This window comes from Buteo buteo, chromosome 9, assembly GCF_964188355.1.
Source record: "Buteo buteo chromosome 9, bButBut1.hap1.1, whole genome shotgun sequence".
In the NCBI taxonomy this organism is placed as follows: Eukaryota; Metazoa; Chordata; class Aves; order Accipitriformes; family Accipitridae; genus Buteo; species Buteo buteo.
In genome coordinates, this window is record NC_134179.1 from 31953077 (window position 1) to 31974829 (window position 21753).

The 21753-nt window shown below is 36.0% G+C and overlaps 1 protein-coding gene across 1 annotated transcript in view; it reads left to right on the forward strand.

The window, feature by feature from the left end:
* The window catches only part of SYNE1 (spectrin repeat containing nuclear envelope protein 1), a 319748-nt gene that overhangs the window by 135133 nt on the left and 162862 nt on the right, over positions 1–21753 (forward strand). Inside the window, exons 38-52 of the mRNA XM_075035971.1 lie at positions 13–166; positions 458–1086; positions 1773–1952; positions 4818–4968; positions 6611–6769; positions 7512–7694; positions 9541–9642; positions 11401–11604; positions 12561–12768; positions 13493–13605; positions 14289–14494; positions 15554–15709; positions 16909–17200; positions 17905–18077; positions 20102–20411. Coding sequence (XP_074892072.1) covers positions 13–166; positions 458–1086; positions 1773–1952; positions 4818–4968; positions 6611–6769; positions 7512–7694; positions 9541–9642; positions 11401–11604; positions 12561–12768; positions 13493–13605; positions 14289–14494; positions 15554–15709; positions 16909–17200; positions 17905–18077; positions 20102–20411 — 3220 coding nt within the window. The remainder of the gene's footprint in view (positions 1–12; positions 167–457; positions 1087–1772; positions 1953–4817; positions 4969–6610; positions 6770–7511; positions 7695–9540; positions 9643–11400; positions 11605–12560; positions 12769–13492; positions 13606–14288; positions 14495–15553; positions 15710–16908; positions 17201–17904; positions 18078–20101; positions 20412–21753) is intronic.

The following is a 21753-nucleotide window of genomic DNA, read 5'->3' on the forward strand; positions in this document are numbered from 1 at the left end:
GACATCCTATAGGATCAACTTCCTTCAATCTCTTGTTGCTGAGCATGGGCAGTTTGATGAGCTCCTGCTCAGGTTTTCAGACTGGATTAAGCAGTTTCTTGCTGAACTACAAGCCACTTCAGAGATAAACACAGCTGATCAACAACTAGCTGCATCTCACAATAAGGTAAACTTTTGGATGTAAATATTAAAGACAGAGACAATGTACAGTGCATTCAGCTAAATATTAATCTGAAACTAGCATGAGGTCATTTATTTGTTTGAAAACCGATACACTGTTGCAGTCACATACAGATTTCTATTATTTGACCAGTTTAAAGCAAAATTGTAACACTGAACTGTTCTTACAGAAAAGCCTGCAGTAGTACTTGTTTTACTCATAAATTTAGTACTAAAATGTTTTCTGAGCTTTTGATTGGAAGAAGAAACCCAGCCCTATTTTCTTTCTTTCCCATAGAACCACTCAATGGAAGTTGAAAGTAAGAAACAGCAATTACAAAGTCTGAAGGAACACGTAGATAAATTGTGTTCTTTCAGCTGCCCAGAGGACTGGCAGACATTGCAGGGAAAGACTGAAGATTGCTTTCAGATCTTCCAGGAGGCAAGTCAAATAACTAGCCAAAGACAAGAGGCTCTGGATCAGCTGCGGGTATTCCTGGAGCTCCATAGCGCTGCATCAGGAGTGCTCCGCCGGCTGAGGCAGACAGTGGAGAAAACAGGAAATATGGATAAAGCTAAATCTGGATTGCTGGAGAAGGAGCTCAATGATGTTATTCAAGATCTTAACAAGCTGGAATCTGCTGCTGTCAGTTTGGATGGTTCCCTTACTAAGGCCCAGTATCATCTAAAACACAGCATTTCTGAGCAGAGGACCTCCTGCAGGGCTGTGGTGGATAATCTGTGCTTGGAACTGGAGGCAGTTCAAAACCTGCTGGGAACCAAACAGAGTGAGGCAGAAGCTCTTGGAGCCTTGCGAAGATCTTTCATGGAACGTAAAGAACAGCTACTGAAGAATATTGAAGATACTGAGGAAAAGGCTGACAAGGAGGGCCTGAAGGAGGCAACACTACAAGCCCTCCAGCAAAGGTATAAACAGTATTAATGCTTGAGATTGGCACTTCTTCATTTGCTTGCAGTCTCTAGACATTTTATGATGCGTTAGAGGTATGCATGAGTTTTCTGCCTGGGTACCTTACTTCTTGCCAGGCATATATGAGTCCATATATCTACTTAACAAAATTTTGTAAGTTAGCTGTTTGGATGGGGGAAGAACATGAGCAGAACACTTAGCAAGTCCTGATAATCTTTTATATTGAAAGAACAGTCAAGAAAATCTTTGTCTCGGAAATTTATTTTGTCCGAATGAATCCAAGCTCCAAACAGCTATTAGAAATCCCATATAACATAACTATCTCTACTCTTACAGAATTGAAGACTTGTATATGTGCTGAAGGAATTGAAAACACTTACTATAATAATTGTTAATCTAAATATTTGACTATATTTCCAAGTCGCCTGTATGAGGTGAAGGTGTATATATATATAATTGTATAGCTGTGTATGTATCAGAAAAATCACATTCTGAACCCAGTTGTAGCAGAAAAAAAAAATCCAGGTAACACTTTGTTTTCAGAAGATACAGTAGGAAATGTTAGAAAAAGGGAACTTTATGCACAGTAACTCTAACAGCAAGTTTCATTCTTCCTTCCTCCTCTTTTCTCTTGCAAAAAAGTGAAGATAAGTAAATTTGAAACCTGCCTTTTAACTTGCAGATTGAGGATCTTTAACCAGTTAGATGAAGAATTGAATTCTCACCAGCATGAACTCCAGTGGCTCATGGACAAAGCAAAACAAATAGCCCAAAAAGATACTACACTTGCTCCTGAGATCGACAAAGAGATAAATCGCTTAGAATCTCTGTGGGAGGATACCAAGAAAGTTATACATGAAAAGTAAGTAGATCCTAGGTGAGGAGAGGGTTCTTTTAGTGGAGGAAAGAGACCCAGTTATTTCCGTTTAATATCTTCTTGCCATATTAATCCAAATAAAAACCAGGGCTTGTATGTTAGATACTGAGTAGAAGACAAAGCACAGTATAAACCAGTGTATTTGTACCATTTGTAATTATACTGTTTATAAAGCCACAGATAGGTCCTCAGGACATTACTTACAGATATATTGTGCCTTTAGTTGCATGTTGTTGTTTACTCTCCTGAAAGATAAGAAATCTCCACTGAGATTTCACTATCACTCCAACTAGTGCATACTCTCCTTCTAGCATGTATTGTCCTTCTCTATTGGATATGTGTTTGTGACAACCCTATATTCAGTGGTCCTAAATTATTCCTTGATTTAAGTCTTTCTGTCTGCCCAAGGGACCAGGCTCATAACAATCATTAGTGTATAATCAGTGATATAAGACAGCTTTGTATATCAATGAAAGTTGATAAAGAAAGGAACTGAAGAAACTAAAGAAAGTTTCATCTTATCCTTTTCTTTGTCTTACCTGCCTCTTCATTGTCTTTAAAGAAAACTTCTTCAAACGTTCCTTTTTAAATTTGCATGGTAAAATTAAGTGCTAGATTCATTCAGTACTACATCATCCTCAATGTACATAAATTGTATGTACAAAGTGCAGAAGCAAAACAGTACTAAGCCTGGCTAATACTTCAATGGACATATGCAATTTGGTGATCCCCATGTAACTGCTGGTTTGGTGTACTGGAATGATGATTAAAAAAAAATTCATTTGTGCTGAAAAATGGATTTTTTTTTTTCCTTTGTTTTATATACTGTACTGTTATTCTATTTTCTTGATTGACACCATACAGATATTTGTAAACATGCTGCCCCTTAACCAGAGCTGTGTATTATTTCACTCTTGAAAATATGCACAGCTACATGAATTGCATTTCTGGTGTTTTTTTCCAGCTGAATTCAGTCTGGTTTTCCAGTGCATTTTTAAGGGATGTATAAAGCTGAAGTAAGTGGAAGAAAAGGATAGCTTTGTTTAAAAATGTCCATTGCTCCTTTTTCTTCAGCACTGCTGCTAACTTGTATTTCATGTTGCTGCAACCCATTTTTCTTACCTCTAGAAGTCCTTAATAATAATACCCCAAGTAATTTCCACATACATGTGTCAGAAGCTAAACAGTACTAGCTGGGTAGTGAAGAAAATGTAAAATAGCTGTCCCTGCCTTATAGATGCATTATTGAGGGTAAATAAGTTGTCCAGTTTTCACATACTGGGGTAGTTGTTGGCGTCTTTATACCTAAAACTGAAAGATACTCAGTGTCGTGGCTTAACCCCGGCCAGCAACTAAGCACCACGCAGCCGCTCACTCACTCCCCACCCCCACCCAGTGGGATGGGGGAGAAAATCGGGAAAAGAAGTAAAACTCGTGGGTTGAGATGAGAACGGTTTCATACAACAGAAAAGAATAAACTAATAATGATAATGATAACACTAATAAAATGACAACAGTAGTAATAAAAGGATTGGAATGTACAAATGCTGCGCAAGGCAATTGCTCACCACTTGCCCACCAACACCCAGCCAGTCCCCGAGCAGCGATTCCCCGCCCCCACTTCCCAGTTCCTAAACTAGATGGGACGTCCCATGGTATGGAATACACTGTTGGCCAGTTTGGGTCAGGTGCCCTGGCTGTGTCCTGTGCCAACTTCTTGTGCCCCTCCATCTTTCTTGCTGGCTGGGCATGAGAAGCCGAAAAATCCTTGACTTCAGACTAAACACTACTGAGCAACAACTGAAAACATCAGTGTTATCAACATTCTTCATACTGAACTCAAAACACAGCACTGTACCAGCTACTAGGAAGACAGTTAACTCTATCCAGCTGAAACCAGGACACTCAGGTACCTTGTGATTCCTTTCTAACATAAAAATAACATTAATTTTTGTTTAAGGTATTAATTTAATTTTAACTATTTTGAACTGTGTTCTCTCTCATATAGAAACAATTTTAGACCCTCCTGAACCTGATTATTTTGGAGAGCTCTTTGGAGCATTGAGAGAAGAGACAGCTCCTAAAGCGATTGCCTTTCTTTCTTGGCAATGTCATGTTTCCCAAATTCCTTTCACTGACAAACACTGTTCTACAACTAAACATATCCAAAGTATTAGTCTTCCTTCTCCTCTTCAGTATAAACACCACGAATGGATTGAATAGGGTTTTTTTCTTTGGTCCCTTGCCTGAGCAGAAATAGGCTTTTTTTGGAGAGGGGGTGGAAAAAAAATATTAAGCCTGTTCTTAGCAGCAGGTTATTCTGTTCTCAGTAGAATGACAGGTAAGTTGAATGTAATGTTTTAGACCCAAAAGCATGCATCTGACAGTTGGAGGACAAAATAGTCAGACCTATCTTGCATTGCTTTAGTCTTTACTTCTGCTTCTTTTTACCCCCCAAAATACTCCAAGTTGAAGAAACAAGTTAAAAAAGTTAAAAAAAAGGAGCTGTGAGTGCCAGCATCATTATAGTGTGGTTTCCAGTCTGTAAGATGCTAAACGTAGGAAGTGAGAAGCTTGAATTCCAGTTTCAGTCTTTCTTTTGCTCAAGTCAGTGTCTTTGATATCTGATATATATGAGATGACAATTCATATACTGTCTCTTCAGTGAGATGTTTTGTGATGTATGGACCCACAGTGATTTGTAAAACCTAAATATTAATATTTCCTTGGCTCCCCAAAACACGTTTAACACTGCATCCTGATCTTCCCACAGTGAATTGCTACATCGCATTCTTTTTCCTTCAGAAACATGACAGTAAATGGTGCTAACACAGCCTTTTCATGTTACAGAAAGGAGCAGTCCTGCATTCTTATTGATCTGATGAAGGAATATCAGAGCTTGAAGTCAACAGTAATGAAAGTCATAGACAGTGCAGATAGTGCTTCTGTGATCAAATCCATTTGGAAGGATCATGAAGATGTCAGACGAACTTTATCAAAGGTAATTACATATATTTTCATTTGAGGGATTTAAATGATCTTTGATTTAGATGAATTTTTCTGTTTGAAACTTGCCATTGAGCTGTGTTTAAAGTTCCTTGAATTTACTGTCAAATCTTGTCACACTGACATTCAGGTTTTAAATTGTACTGACTCTGATGAGGAAAGAACATAGTCCTTTCAGCATTTTGGTGAGATCCATTAATGTGTATTTGATTGTTGCTATTTATAATTTTAACAACTGTAAATACAAAATGTTAATTTATATGGAAAGCATAAGTTATCTGCTTTTCATGTAAAATACCTTGAGAATATATTCCTATCACAGTATGTGAGGATATTTCCAGTCAACATACTTTAATGTTTTTCCATATTGGGTAATTTCTTTAATAGATAAAAGTCAACAAAAGAAAACAAATTGCACACATTTCTGATGTATGCAATTCTTATGTCTGTCTCTCCCTAAGACGACTTATTCCATGGGGTACGATGTTGATACTGGCCATTGAACTGAGATCTGCATTCCATTCATTTCACTGGATCTTATTTCTAAAATTCTAAATTCTGCTATCCATCAGCCTGTCAGGAAAAAACCATTCTGAGTTAAATTCTTTCTGTTCATTCAGAGGGTAATTTCATTTGGAAGCCTACTGAGCTTTTCATTAAAAATTCTTCAGTCAGATCTGTATAAACCTCATTCTAAACTATGTGTATTTATGGCCTCTTTTTAGTAGACATTTTAACTATCACGGAAAGCCAGAACAGAGCTTGTCAGTCTAACACAAAAATGCATGTAACTTCCATATGATTCCTCTCCTTAATGTGAGCCTTGGACTGTGGAGAAGTCCCTGCTACAACAGTGGCCACATCAAGGTCTGAAGGAGTTGGAGCGCAATATTTTGCACAACTCCTACCATAAGAAAGTAGGCATGGCCACATGGCCATACTCCAGATTAGTAGCTTATCTCCAACGCTGATCTATAAAAGAAAGATTTCTTTCTTGTTGCAGAAAAAAAGTATGAGATGCTTACTCTGATCCTTTCTCAGTATGTTGTCTGAGAAACACCTCTTCAGTGACAGTGTTTGAAAAATTTCCCTATGCCTAGAATTGCAAACTTAGGAGTCCTGAAGATTTTGTCTAATTCCTTTCTGAACACATCTGTACTTTTGTTTTCCAGAGTATCTAGGAGTAACAGGTTTTACAATTCTAAATTTTGTTTGCAGCACCCTCTGTTTCACCTGCTGTAATTCCAGAACTGATTTTAGATACTAGTTAGTCAATGATGGGTTCCTATAATTAAATTTTAGACATGCAGAGTCTGAAGAATAGAAAGAAGAAGAAGAATAAAAAAATTGCCGTAAGTCCTGAAGATAGCTGGTTACCAAGTGGGGAAAATTCAGAATTTATTATTCCAACTTGTGTGCTTTATTTATAAGAACAGTCATACTATTTGATTATGCTAATGAGAAAACCATGTCAGTTGCTCTGTATTTTGTGGCATAGTTAAATATTAGATGGTGTACTGAATAAGAATTATCAAATGCATAACACATACCACAGGGCTAGGGATGGGTGCCTAGAGAACTGGATTGTTCTTTCTTTCTTAAGGCTTCATTAAACAAACAAATATTTATGTCCACAGCATGAAGCTGCCAAGAATGATCTGAGTGATAAACAAAAAGACCTGGATAATTTCACCAATAAAGGAAAACATTTATTAGCAGAATTGAAAAGAGTGCATAACTGTGACTCCACTGCTCTAAAAACAGATATGAACTGTACGGTGGACAAATGGCTAGATGTAAGAGTCTGGTATTTATACACTTAATACAGTTTTTAAGTTGGGCTAAGGCTACAGTATTAGTATTTTCTTAGGATCTTAAAGTGCAATTGTTTAGTAAAGTTTACTTTGAAGTATATAATCATAGGGATTTGGTATCCATTGTACACACAAAGTTGTGACATCCATTTGATAGATTTAAAACAATGTCTTATAACAATGTATGATTGTTACTAGTATAAATTTGCTCAGTGGCACTTCTGAGTATAAATTTGGATTTAATTCTTACCTAATGTATGGCACTATTACTTTATTAAAGTAAATTGGACTAAATAAATAGGCAGTAAATTGTATTAAGCTACACCATAAAAGATGTATGTTGAGAAAGACATGATAGCAGAGAAACATTATATAAAAGCTAATATTTTACATTTGCATATTTATATTGCTTTATTAGCAAATTTCTACATTACATAAGAAAGATAAATGTAGCTGTTTTTAAAGCTAGTTTATTTGAACATAAAACTCTTTCCCAGTAAAAAATATACAAATTTTTAGAAGCAGTCACATAAGATTTTTGTTCATTTTATGATCTGGGTAACTAAATTGAAATTAGAATTCAGAACTTAGACCTAACTCTTAAGAAAATTATTTCACCTAGGCTTGCTAATTATTTCTGATGTACTTATCTTACAACTGGCTGCAAAATAAAGAAATCTAAAATGAATTTGAGTGGTATTGATACATTCTTCTCTCCTCAAAGGTGTCTGAAAGAATTGAAGACAACATCGACCGGCTAAGGGTAAGCGTATCTCTGTGGGATGACATCCTGAAAACTGGAGATGAAATGGATGGATGGTACATTAAGTGCATTTCTCAACTGAATGAAGGCATCAGCAACTTGAGTAACAGTCAGAGAATGGAGGTCCTCCTGAAAGACTTCCAGGTACTTACCCATAAATCAGTGATAGAAATAGTCTGGGCCAAAATCTCAAGTGATTTCAGGCACATAGATAAAGCTGTGCGGTTGTAGACCACCATGTCCCCTGCTCAACCCAATGGCTAGCTGCCAGCACTCCAGTCCTTTTTTGAAGCTGTTTGCTTCTAACAGAAACAAGAATAGCCATCTCTTACCAAATCTAAGCTCTGTAGTTATTTTGGCTCTAGCAGTACTCTACAATGTGTTCTTACAAGCAAAAAAATTTCAGAAAGCTTGGCATTGGACTGAACCCTGTTCCAGTAGAAACCAATGGAAATTTTAGACAACTTCAGCTGAAGTTACTAAAAAAATTAGTAGTTTCTGAAATCTCATCTAAGAAAATAGATTCTCCAGACAGCAAAAAAGATATGCTGGAGTGGAGGGCAAATTTTAATGTCAGATTCTAACTCTTTCAGTAAGACAATGTCTTTCATTTCTGGATAGTGTTAAACTGTTTTAGAAATCTAGCCAGAGTTCAGGATGCATTCTGCCTCTATTGGCTTAAAATCCACAGCAGATCAACCACAGAATGAGCTATATTCTACTTCATTTGAAATAAATGATGTCCTTAAGTAGATGCACAGTGAACGTATACAAGTAGTATGATAGAATATGAAATGATGCTCAGTCAGTGTTTTGCTCAGGACAAGCTTTATTTAATGTTGTTCTGATTAATATAGCAATCAGACCACCTAAATTAACCACTATTAAAACTGATTTGGAGTAAGAGCAGCAGCCAATACCCAAACCACAGGTGTACCTGATTCACAGGAGGGCCAGAATAGCAGAAGACATGAGCACTGTGCATACATTTGCAATCACAGAATGCATAGCCCATACTACTTTTTTTGCACTCTCTTTTGCAAAGGCAAGAGGAAAGGCAGTTCACTGACAGAAGGGTCCTGTGCTTTCAGCAATCAGAAATAGATGAGCATGGACAGAAATAATCAGTGTACCTTTTATATGGTCTATAGCAGTGGTCACTTTCTTGATCAGTCACCTAATATTATATCCTTCCTAGCACAACATACCCCCTGAGGATTCTTCTGGGGCCACCTGAACTTCTACCATTCAGGGCAAATGTTAAGTGCAGCAATTTAATCCTGAAATCCACTGTCCAATGTTTTAATTGGAGTGATCTCTTTGAATTTTTTAAAAAAAGAAAGTTTGGATAATAGGATACACATACCAATTACTTGCCTAATACTTCAGAAGTACAGTTATACAAATTATGATTTTCTCTTTCACTTTGCTATTATTTTTTTTTAATAAGTAGAATATTTCTTTATAACTTGGATCTCTATGACCACAATAAATACAAGGTCCCGATATGTCAGTGCATACATAACAGCATTTTTTAATCCCTTTTTGAGGTTAAAATTTATTTCTGTGTGTAATTTTTTTCCAAAAGCTCGCTTCCTTGTAATAAAAAACAGAGAGCACATGTGTTATACTCTGTATGCCATTAAGTGGAACCTAACAACCACAGTAGATTTTTCCAGTCAAATAAACAATGACATTCCCATTTTTATTCAGCCAGTTTTAAGAAACTAAAGCTGTTAGTGCATTTTAAATGCTAAAAATGTGTGTGATTATCCTAAGGGGCGGGGGGGGGACTCTGAACTGAGTCTAATAAAGAAAAAGAGATGGGAGATTTTTAGAGAAGAAAACTAAAAGGACAACAGTGTTTTCCCTCTGGTTACTAAACTTTATTTACATTATCTTTCATTTTTGCAATTGATGGAGCATCCCTTTGAAGGTCTAAAACCTTCTTGTATTTTGGTATGAAACTTTGACTACATCTTTTTTACAGTCTGAAGTCGAGGATAAAGAAATGAAGTTGGAGCAGCTTAGTTCCAAAATTTCAGATCTCAAAGAACTGACCCATAGCCAACAGTCTCCTGCAGATCTACAGGTAAAATAAAGATATTGGTAATCACAGACTGTGCTCAAATAACTAAGAAGAAACTCCTCCTGAAATTTCTGTCTCTCCTGTACTGCCTTTTTCTTTCAAGGTGACAGATACAGCATGATTTATATGTTTCATAACTATTATTTGTTCATATTTCTTTACTTAACTTTGTTTTTTTCTGAAAAAAAGTATGCCCTGAAGTAATTGAACATTAAAGTTGTAAAAGTATTTTTTACTAAATCGAAATAGAGTACATAGCTTATAAGGTAGCTGATCAGATATGAGACAGATGATATTTTCTATACTGTACAACATTAAGCCACATCATATGAGTGCATACACAGGTTGCCTCTTTGAAAGAATTATAATGCAGTAAAATATGTTCATTTGCTTTATCAAACCAAAAGTATTCTTTAGTGGACTGGAATTAGTGCCCTGAACTTGCTGTTACAAGAGAGGGGTAAAACCCGAACCACTGAAAGTGAGCTGTTGAACTTTCATTATTGGCTAGGTCCTTATTTTTTATGTTCTAGGGCAGATGCAAAACCAAAGTACACTGTTTTGGATGTTTGATTTCAAATGGAAATTGCTATGTGAGATGATTACTTTCAGTGTCAGAAGTTTTAAAAGATAAGCTGACTTCTGCAATTTCCACAGGCAGGGAAGTATCTCGACAGATATTTATTTCAAAACCATTTATCAGATTTTAATTGAACTTAATATAACACTCAAGCCTTGTCCACATTTTGCCATGACCATACACATAAGCCTAAATTACTAATCAGATATGGGTCAAGAACCCTATAGTATAAGGATGTGCAAATTATATGGAAGTGCTTATGTTGTCCCAAATTGTTTCCTTTATGTGAGAGGTTCAGAAAATTCAGGTTTCATCATATGTTTCATAATAAATATCTGTCCACTTATAGAGAAAAATTTAGAGCAAATTATCTTGCAGAATATCACTGTTAACCAATACACACCTATTTCCATCTAAGTATGAAAAATACAATAAAAAAATTAAAAATTACCTACAATAAAAAATTGTAGTTGATATATAAATGCAAACTTGAAAATAAAGCCTCACAAACTAAACATAAATCCCCAAATTATTTGACAGCATTCAAATGCTAAATAAGTAAACTACAGTATGATCAGCTCATATCCTAATAGAAACATTTCCTTAATAGAATTTTGAGTAATTGTTCATTTATAAACATTGCCCTATTATGACTGATTTGATTTACTTTTTATTAGTAATATGTGCACAGCTAACATCTACTATAATTTCACATATTGCTGTCTTTGAACAGGTTAATGGGCAATAGTCTAACTTATTTTTGTATTGTCTTCAATTTTAATCTGCCTTACACTGAGATAGTTTAAGCCTCAGTGCTCTTAAGTCTCACCAGTTGATATTTCTTTTTATGGAGCTGGTTGTGTTTAGGTCTTGTTCTGTATATATGGCAAATTAGTAAAGGAAAAAGATCAACTGTTTAATTTTTCAGAGGTGGATAATAACTTCAACAGTTTGCAGTCTGGGTTTTTATAAGTTAGTATCCCTTCTTTGGATTACTGTATATCTAAGACTTAGTCCTGAATGACTGACATTTTTTATTTATGTAAGTATCTTTAGTTATGGATGTAAAGACAGCAAAATGATCATTGTATGTCACTTTCTTACCTTCCATTTTTTCAAAAAACATTCACCATAATAAATGTTTTATTTAAATGCTTTAATACATAACATTTTGCTTTTAGTTTATAGAATCAGAATTGAGGCAGAAGTTGGAACATGCCAAAGAAATGTTAGAGACAGCAAAAGAGACACTGAAAGATTTCAGTACTCAGAAGATGCAGTTACAGAAGTTTATTGATCAGATGACAGACTGGTTAACAAAAGTGGAAGAGACACTGTTAAGCTGTGCACATAACCTGAATCCTGAAGCTCTAAATAAAGTGAAGGTCGGTGCTGAAGAAAATGAATATGCTTTTTCTTATGCAGTTATTTTTGGTTTTTTATCAGAGTTTTGCTGAGCATTATACTTAATTTTCATTTGATAAAAAATATGTATCTCCTGCACAGTTGCTAGAATATTAGCAAATAATACAGTGATACTGTTTAAGAAGTTCCAACAATGAAAGTTCTGATTTATTAACTTTATAAAAACCTTTTAGAAAATTATAATGAATAATATGGTCTTTGTTATGATAAGAACCGGTTTTGTTACATTGAACTCTTCAGTCATTACTCCATCATGTTTACAAGTCCATTGATTCCCTTGCAATATGTTATGAACTTATAACTGATCACAGTAAAAGACATTGGACTGAACTCAATTTTAACACAACCTTCTACCTCAGAAGTCCTCCTCAGTCCTTGTATACAGTAATTCTTTTGTCTACATCCTAGAGCTCTCTTGATTGCATACAATTTTACACAACATAACATGACAAACCACATGGAGATTTTTTTCAGTGTGAGCACATGTTAATGTTGATATACTAGCCAATCAAATTTAATTTTCAAACAAATGTTCCTCTCTAGTCAGATGAAAACTCCCTTTCATTCAGAAGTCCCACCAAATACCAGTGTCATTGCATCTCACATGTACCTTCAGACTGTGCTGAAAATAACTATTGCTATTCAATATGCCTTGAAATTGATTTTTTTTTTAATATAGTAAACCATGAGAAACAGCATTTTTCACATTTCTGTGATGGCTCTTTAGTTTCAAGGATCATCTCACTTGGAAAATTCAGGAAACATGATCCAGTACTTCTTCCCTTTATTGTGTCTAGGACTTGCAATAGACCATAGGAGGAAAGAGCATATGGAAGGAGCAGGAATGCTTGAGGAAGAGAGAGGGCTCTTTTGCGTCTTTACAAATGTCATATTTGCGTTGTAACTACATTTTCAGGAAACACAAAAAGACCTTCAGCTTCAGCAGAGCAGCATTGACTCGACCCGTGAGAACCTCAACAGCCTGTGTCGCAAATACCATTCTGTAGAGCTGGAAACTCTTGGTGGCACTGTCACTTCATTAATAAAGAAGTATGAAGCTGTGAATCTGCTCTGTTCCAGAACACAGGCCAGCATGCAAGAGTCCTTGGAAAAACATTTCCTATGTGAGTCTTCAGGCTTGTTAATATGAGCCGTTAGCCCACAGCCATGAATCATTCTGGAGTCTGCCAGAGTTTCCAATGATGTCACTTGCAATTACAACTTTATTTTTGTGTGGAGCCTTTCAAAAAGTCCTGTTACCAAATGTTCATTTAATAACTGCTACAAAACAAAGCATTTTACAAGAACAGAATTCAACTTTAAACATGTAATATGCATGAAATGCAAGCTCAGCTCCACCTTTCTTCACTCTTAGTATACATCTCTGTTGTATACATATACTTTGTGTATTTGCCGTAAAGAGATGTATATAGCCAAATGAAGATGTTTATAATGTAAAAGTCCCCATCTGAAGTATTTCCTGGGCTCCCTGGATAGTCACTGGAGAAAAGTAAGCAATTTTTAATCTTATATATTAAGATATCACTCTAGATATTATCTAACATTAAATTGGGACATACCGTCAACTGAAAATGCCTGTCTTTTCCCATTGACTATAAAGGGGAGCCTAGTGTGACTGTTCAAATTTGGATGGTTACAGTGGAAACATCTAACTTCTCGTGAAATGAATCCCAGTCCCCAAGGTCATTAAAGGCAATGAGACTCATCCTGGTAGCTTTTGCACACTGTTCCTGAAGGATAAAAGAATTGTGGAAGACAGCTGTATAGTATTGTGGATAATGCTGCTTAAAAAAATATTCTTTTCTCTATACTTTTTTATTAAATAAGATTCTATGCAAGAATTCCAGGAATGGTTTTCTGGTGTGAAGGCTGCAGTAAAAGAATCATCTGACAGGTCTGGAGACAGCAAAGCCATAGAGACAAAGCTACATGACTTGCAGGTATAGTGAACAAATTAAAAAAATAGTAGTTGGCAATTTAACTATATGTATCCAATTATATCTCTAAAATAATCTGTAGATGCTGTCATATTTATTGGGTTTGTTTCCAAAAAGGTAATTTAAGAATGTATCAAGACAGCAATATGTACTCTAGAGGGAATACAGTGGAAACTGTGTCCCCTGTTCTGAGATATTAGAATTTAATTTCTGAAGGTTTATGTGTAACTAACCTATTCTTGTTTCTGATTTTTAATCTTTTTTCCTTTTTTTTTGCCTTCTTTCTCTTCCTTTTCCAATTTTTCTTACACTATTTCTTATTCAATCTTTCACATTAACACTGATACATCAAAGCTTGTCTATGTAGATTTTTTGATGGGACAGAATACAAATAGCTGACACCTCCTGCAAATAGCCCTAATTCCTGAAATGTGTAACATCTTCAGGACATGACTAAACTACCCAGAGATAGACAGGACTACCTTGGGACCAAATAGGAAAATTGAGCTCTGTGAATTGTAGCACCACTTAATAAAATTTTATTTGAACTATCTGCTTAGAATTTTTTCCATAGCTAGACATGGCTAGACATCTTGTTGGGGAAATCTGACTACTTCTAACAGAGATATTGCTTATCTTTATTTATTAAATCTTGCATATTTAAACTGTGTTCTTTCATTACACAGAGTGTGCTGGATTCTGTTAGTGAGGGACAGAACAAGTTAGAAGCTGCCTGCAAGGAGGGAGAAAGTTTGTATGCTTGCTTACCCAAACCAGTTGTGAGCCATATTCAGGAGCAAATAGCAAAGTCTAACCAGAACTTCCAGGAATTCCTCAACCAGTGTCTGAATGATAAGAAGGCTCTGGAAACTTGTGCCTCACACCTGGGAAGGTGAGTAATACCAGTACTCACAGATGGACTGCATGAAATTGTCCAGCTGCAGCAATACGGGGCACAATTTGAAATTATTTCCAGTTACTCTAGTCCTGTTTGCTTTTTTCTTTGGAAATATTTAAGAGAAAATGAAGTTGTCTGCTAAAAACAAAGCAATAGGTCCTGCTCCACGGGTATTGATTTGGTTAAAGAATGGAAGGTCGGGATCATATATGCAGAAGATCTGTGTAGCTCATGCAATCCGGGATCAGCAGTTGGGATCTCAGTAATTTGCAATTTCCTGGAAGGAAAAGGTGTGATGAATTTTCAAGTTCTGCCCTGGGGTTTGAAGATAGTATGCTTTTTACACAACATGCATCTGTCCTGTCGCATTCCAGATAGATGTATTTCCTAAGGAGCTAATAATAAAACACTCTTAAATTATTACTTGGGGCTGAAATTTTGGGAGTTCAAATATATTTAGGTATAACTAGATTCAAAACTGTTGCTAACTGAAAGTAAAAATAGCGTAGCAGTACAGGGTAAAACAGCAACATGAGATGGTGTGCCTTCATGTAAGGAAAAGGTTTTCAAACTTAGGGTCAGAACTTGTTTTGCTGAATTCTGAGCACTCGAGATTCCACTTACATTCTGTTGGAGAAATTGAAAGGACAACACTTCAGGTGTTGTAAGAGTCAATACTGAGTAAAAGCCCATTTTTACCCATTCTTTAATCTTAGACTAAATAATTATAAGGATTTGGAAAAAGCTTTCTTTGGTCTGCCTTTATTGAATGTAGTAATAAATAAAAGCACTGTCACTTTAAATTTTGGAGGCTTCTTTTCTCACTGTAGTTCCCATGATTTTGCTGAACATTTTTAGAGAGTTGCTGAATATTTTTAGAGTAGTAGTCACTGTGGAATTATGTTTTGTGTACAACTCTTATTCTCAAAGCATAAAATTGATACCAAGCTTTATTTTCCTGGTCTTGTGGATATTGAAAGAACTGAGTTAGCTTCTTACTAGCTTTACTCCACCTGAGAAATATTTTTAAGGGAGTATTTATCTGTTCTGTAGCTTTGAAGATCAGCACAAGAAACTTGGCCTGTGGATACATGACATGGAAGAAAGAATAAGCACAGAAGCATTAGGAGAGAGCAAACAGCTTATTCCTGAGAAGAAAAAGGAGGTGCAGAAAGTGGAAAAGTTCCTGGAAGAGTTACTGAATTCAAGGTAGTATGAAATACATTTCCTAAAATACTCTCACTTTTTCCTCTGCTAAAGCAGCAGTGAAACTAAACTGTTGGGGTAAAGTGTGTTTGCAAAAGATAGAGAATGGTGTTGCAACATACTCTGTGAAAAGAGGCTGAATCCAGATATTTCCAGTTTTAAGGAAATTGGAATTTTAAGACAACTCCAAAATTTGATGTTGATACATTTCTCATTAAGAAAAGCTTATCTTACTTCATTAATAAACAGAGACTGAAAAATATAATTTTCAAAAAATAAATCTTAAAACTATTGCTTGTAAAAGCAATAGTAAAAATTACAATTATCATTATATCCATTTTAAAATTTTCTTTCTCTCTGTCCTGCAACACTCAGGTCCAACCAGGTTAGCAGAATCCCCTTTCCCATATAGCCGACTTTTATAAAGACACATTGGCTGTGAAATCTTTCTAGAATCCAGACTTAGCCAATAGATGATGAAGTAATTGCCTTTTTTAGTACACAGTGGTTTTTCAAATTTTTTTTTTTATTATTATTAGGCTGGTGAAGATAGAACAGAAATAGTAGTCAGTTGTTCGAGCCTCACAGCATGCTAAAAGGAAACACCCAGTCACTACCTATCCCCTTGAGACTGATGCAAGACATTTCAGTCTGATGTAAACTCCCTGTAATCACAGAGTATCAGGAAGGGTGATTCAGGAGATTCAGATTAACAGAGGCTGTATAAACCCAGAGTTTTAATCCCTTTTACTGACCCTTGTACTGAACCCTAGAGTCAGTGTCTAATCCTGGTCAAATGGCCTGACCTTTCCATCATGCCTTCCCACCTGTCAAACTCTATGAACTTCTCAGAAGCTTTGGCAGGTGCAGAAAGGTAGCAGTCCATATAGAACTGCTAAGTCTGACAGCCAAAAAGAAAATTAAGTTAGCTTTTAAATTAAGGTGCAAGACAAAGATTTCAGTGTGATTGTTTTGAGCACCAAAATCTGCAAGAAATGGCACTGTACACAGGTGAAGATACTAATCAATACACACTGCTTATATTTCCTTTCAGTCTCTCCCAGCTAATTTTTCTGTTAAGTATGAACTTTATCACTGGTGGAGTAGGTGATTATGTCAGCAAACTTCGTAACTCTGATAGTTGCTATAAAAATATCGTATGTTTTCTAAAACTGATTTTCAGTCTCATTATTTTCTTTCAGGGAATCTTTTGATAAGCTGTCCCAAATGGCACAGACTTTAAATGAAGAAGGCCATGATGCAGGGAGGGAAGTGCGCCTGGCTTCTCAACATCTTGCCAATTACCAAAACATGGTCAAAACTGTCAAGGAGAAACTGCGAACATGTCAGCTTGCACTCCAAGAGCATCTCACTTTGGAGGAGGCATTACAGAGTATGTGGTCATGGGTGAAAGAGGTTCAAGATAAACTGGTGTCATCAGAGAGCACTGTTGGCAGCAAAGCCACACTAGAGAGACGACTGACACAAATTCAGGTAAAGAAGGGTGCAACTAGAGATCAGGCATCAAGATTAACACTGGTGTGGGCCACATCAGTGGAAAAGGAATATTTCTGTATTTTATTCTTTCTATGGTTTTGAAGGAGAAGATTAGAATTTAAGGTGATCTTGACAAATTGGGAGGTGCAGTATGAAAAACAGGATGAAGATTAATGGAGACAGGTGCCAGGTATTATATTTAATAAGGAAAAGTGAACTGTGGAAATGTGTATTCAGATCCAGAAGAGCTTTCTAAAGGAGGGGAAGCCTTGGAATAATTAATAATTGACACAGAGAGGCTGTGACATATCTGTCACAGGAGGTCTTCACTAACAGGTTAGACAAACATCTATTAGGAGGGTCATCAGTGTAGATCCTGCCATGGGCTTTCTTGAGTTTTCTTCTAGCTATGTGGTGCGCTCTTTCTGTGCAGTGCTTGTCCTACTCGTTATTTATTACAATGTAAGCAATATTTTAGGATGACCAATGGAGTGAAATACCTGTATGGCTGTGGCAAGGACTTGTGGATCAATTGCACATAGCAAGGGACAGGCACTTACAAGAAAAGGTGCCTAGGAATTCATACTGGGCATGGCTGTCAAGGATAAATGAGCTCAGAGAAGACGGTGTCCACTGTTGAAAGAACAGCTTTCACCCCTCAGCAGGTTGCATTTGATATTTTGACTTATTTTGCCTCACAGGAGATCCTCTTACTCAAAGGTGACGGTGAAGTTAAGCTGAACATGGCCATTGGCAAAGGAGAACAAGCACTTAGAAGCAGCAATGAGGAAGGACAAAAGGTGATACAAGCCGAGCTTCAGAAGCTGAAGGACGTATGGAATGACATCATCAGCACCTCAGTGAACTGTCAGAGGTAAAACTCCCTGGAAAACACAGGTCGGGCTCTGCCATCTTTGTTTACAAAAAGTGGTACCTTACAGCACGTAGGAGTCCATTCATTCATTACTGGTATGTGAGGGGAAAGTTGTAACATCAGAGAGAATCAGAATTGCCTGAAAAAATTATATCCTTGTACAAAAAGATGAGTTGGCCGTATCAGATTAATCAAATTTCATATGAGATCGTAACTGATGATAATTTAAAAATAAATAGAAATCATACAAATTGATACAGAGAAAAAGCTAGAAAAGATTTTCTGGGTTATTGAACCTGTACTTGGGCAGGACCAAGAACACCTAACGTATTTATCTACCTTTTCCTTACAAAACTCTAGGAAAGTTTCTCAATTCTGTCTTTCCTTATATTTTTTTAATTTAAAAACATCCTAATATCCACTCCAAACAATCTTTCTTGCAAACTAAGCTGATCTCTTCTTGTCTTAACCTTGGTAGAAATGGAAAAGTTTTCCTATTGCATGTGTGAGAACATTTTATGTATTTGAAGGCCTCCATCATCTCTATTCTAGACAGACTGATGTTTCTCAGTTTCTCAGGACTAATACTTTCTGGACCTCTTTCATCCTTGTTTCTCTTTCAGTAGATTGCAGACTCAGTACTCTGTCTACATTTTTCTTAAAAGATAATAACTGAAAGTGGGCTTACTTCTTAATGTATTTGATACCTTATTAATTCTGAATAGAGTATCAATACTTTCCATTTCCTTCATACATCACTCTTCTTAATCCACTCCAGAATGAGATTTTCCTTCATTTCCAACAGTATCATATTGTTGACTTTTGTTAACTTCTTTATCTTCCACTATCTCCAAACCCTTTTCCACAGTACTAAGCCTAGGGAGTTATCTCCAATTTTGTATTTGTATATCTGATTTCTCCTTCCTAAGTAACACATTATTTTCATCATCAAATTCCATCTTTTTAAATTTTTTTTTAACAACATCTGAAATTTAAATTCTGCCATCCAACTAGCTGCAGCCACTCCCTGGTTGCTTTCATCTATGGGTTTTATAAGCACTCCCTGTTCCATCATCCCAGTCATTACCAGATAGAAATGGGCCCTTGTTGAACTTCTCCATAATCCTACTTCCTTTGTTCTCTAATGAAAACAAAGTTTTCCTTGCATCAGAAAACTCACAGATCACATCAGAAAGGTCAAAGATCTGTGTTGTAGATAATCTGAGTACTAGGGTATCTGGGTCCTAAATATAAACTGTCAAAGGTGGGAGCCATGATATAGGTGAATTGGAGTTTTTCAACTGAAAGTGGTACCACTTTCTTACATATTCCAAAATTATTATACAATTACATGTAGAAAACTATCATGGGCTGCCTTTAAGATTTCACTCTAATTTCACCCAATTTTTGTCATTAAAAAATATTTAGATTAGGCTAGACCATTACATTTTGAATGAAATCCTTACCACACATGTCTATCACTAAGTCCAGTGGAAAGAGAACTACATTCCTCAACACCAATCCCAGAGCAATCTGGTGATCTGCTAGGAGGAGCAATATATAACAGAAGAGAGTATTTCTTATAAATTGTAAATGGGACTATATATAATGGATTTTTTCTTCCAAAACTTGCCAGAATATCTCTAAATTGTCAATAATTTCACAGGCTGCTGTACATTTTATTACTCTGATCATAAAGAACTCCAGTAATGCTCTCTATTTTACTTTGCTGGTCAGACACTGAAATGTGTTTTTCATTAGTCCGAGACAGACAGATTGCTAACGTAACCTGTAACAGGGAAGCGGTTGTATCAGGTTATACGCAGTAGCCCAAAGAACACAGAAATTCTAAAATAGCTTGGCTGTAAGTTGACATGGAAAACTAAAGCAAGATGGAGGAAAAAGCATATTCTAAACATATTATACATGGCTACAGACAGTGTAACAATTAAGATATAAGCAGATTTTTTTTCAGACCTTTCAAAAGTTCTCATCTGTGCTGTGTATGTTTCTTTTAACGTAAGCTGCCTAGAGTCTGTCATTAGCAAGTGGAATGAATATCTGGAAAGGAAAAAACAACTGGAACAGTGGTTAGAGAAACTGGATCACGAAGTGGAACAGCCTTTAGAACCACAGATTGGTCTGAAGGAGAAGTTTGCTCAGCTGGACCACTTCCAGGCTATTGTTTCTGAGATAGAGGATCACTCTGGTGATTTACAGCAACTCATTGAAAAAGCTGTGGAACTGTATGAAAAGACAAAGGATGATTCTTTGGGAGAAGCAGCTCAAGAAGAACTAAAAACACAGTTTAATGACATCACAACTGTAGCCAAGGTAAGATAAAGGCAAAGGTCTCGATTTCAAGTAAAAGGTGTAAACATTTGTATATGAGGCTAAAATTTTGACTTTCATAATGTTTCAGTAACTAAAGGACTGACTGTTACAATTGAGTCTAGAAAAAAGTTGGACATACTTTACTAAAATTCACTTGAATGCAAAACAGGCATTGGGAGTTGAAATTGGTATGGTTATGGTTTTTGAAAAGTGGAGGGCATATATTTTACTCCTAGTTTCATTTATACAACAATATTTCTGACATTCCAGATTTATTTTCATCTAATTCTTTTATATTCATTCCTAGAACTCTTTTTTTTCCCTAGAATGGGAAGAATGAAATGCCTCTCTGAGCAGAAAACATATTGTCAGACAGAGAAATCCTATTATCAGAAAGATATATGCCCATATTTTGTGGTGTTGCAAGCCCCTAAGCACTGCACGTGCTGTACATGTATTCTGTTTGGTTTCTGAGGAAAGATACATGAGCTTACTGAGACCTTCCGCCAACCAGATCATGACAGTGACACTAGCTCTGAGTTACAATCACCACCTTCTCAGCTAATGGGAAAGTTTACATCACGAAGAGGTCACGTAATAACACACTAATGTGAGACTGAAGTAAACACTGTATATAAATTTACAGTAATCTGATGGAAGTGTGATTCAGGTTTTCATGTATTGAAGATAGTGCTGATGGCTTGTAGGTAATTAATATATAGTCTATATAAAAATAGTACCAGAGTAAAAAAAATAGTGGAAGATCTAACAAATTATGTCTTAGGAAAAATGTTAAATCTAGGGCATATGAATTTACTTCTTTAGTAAAAATCTGCATTTTTCTTACTAAACTTGATGAAGGACAGTCATTATGTGGAATCATGTAATTTGGTTTTGGATTATTATTTTTTTTAATTTGGGGGGTAAGATATACTATTATTGTCATTGTTTTATTGCTTTAAACATAGACCATAGATATTAGAGCCATCTCAGATATATATAGTCTGTAATTACCATCTAGTCATGCACTCTTCTGGTTTTATGATGAACTTTTGCTCTCTTTTTTTACTGAAAATAGTAAGCTATTAATCTGGTTTCTAGAGAATCAGTGCAGTTTCATCCTCGTATAACTCCATTTCTTTCAGCGGCGTTAAATCTGGAGCCAAGATCACTGACTAACTCAATACCATGCTTTTAAACTTGTGTGAAAAGGGTATCATAAGTGAGCATGGCAGTGTTCTCCTAAAATCAATACACATCAATACATTTAATTTCTTAAGCAAGACAGTCAGTTTTGCAGTCTTTCCCTTGGGAGAGACCAGCACTGACAGGAACTGGTGGA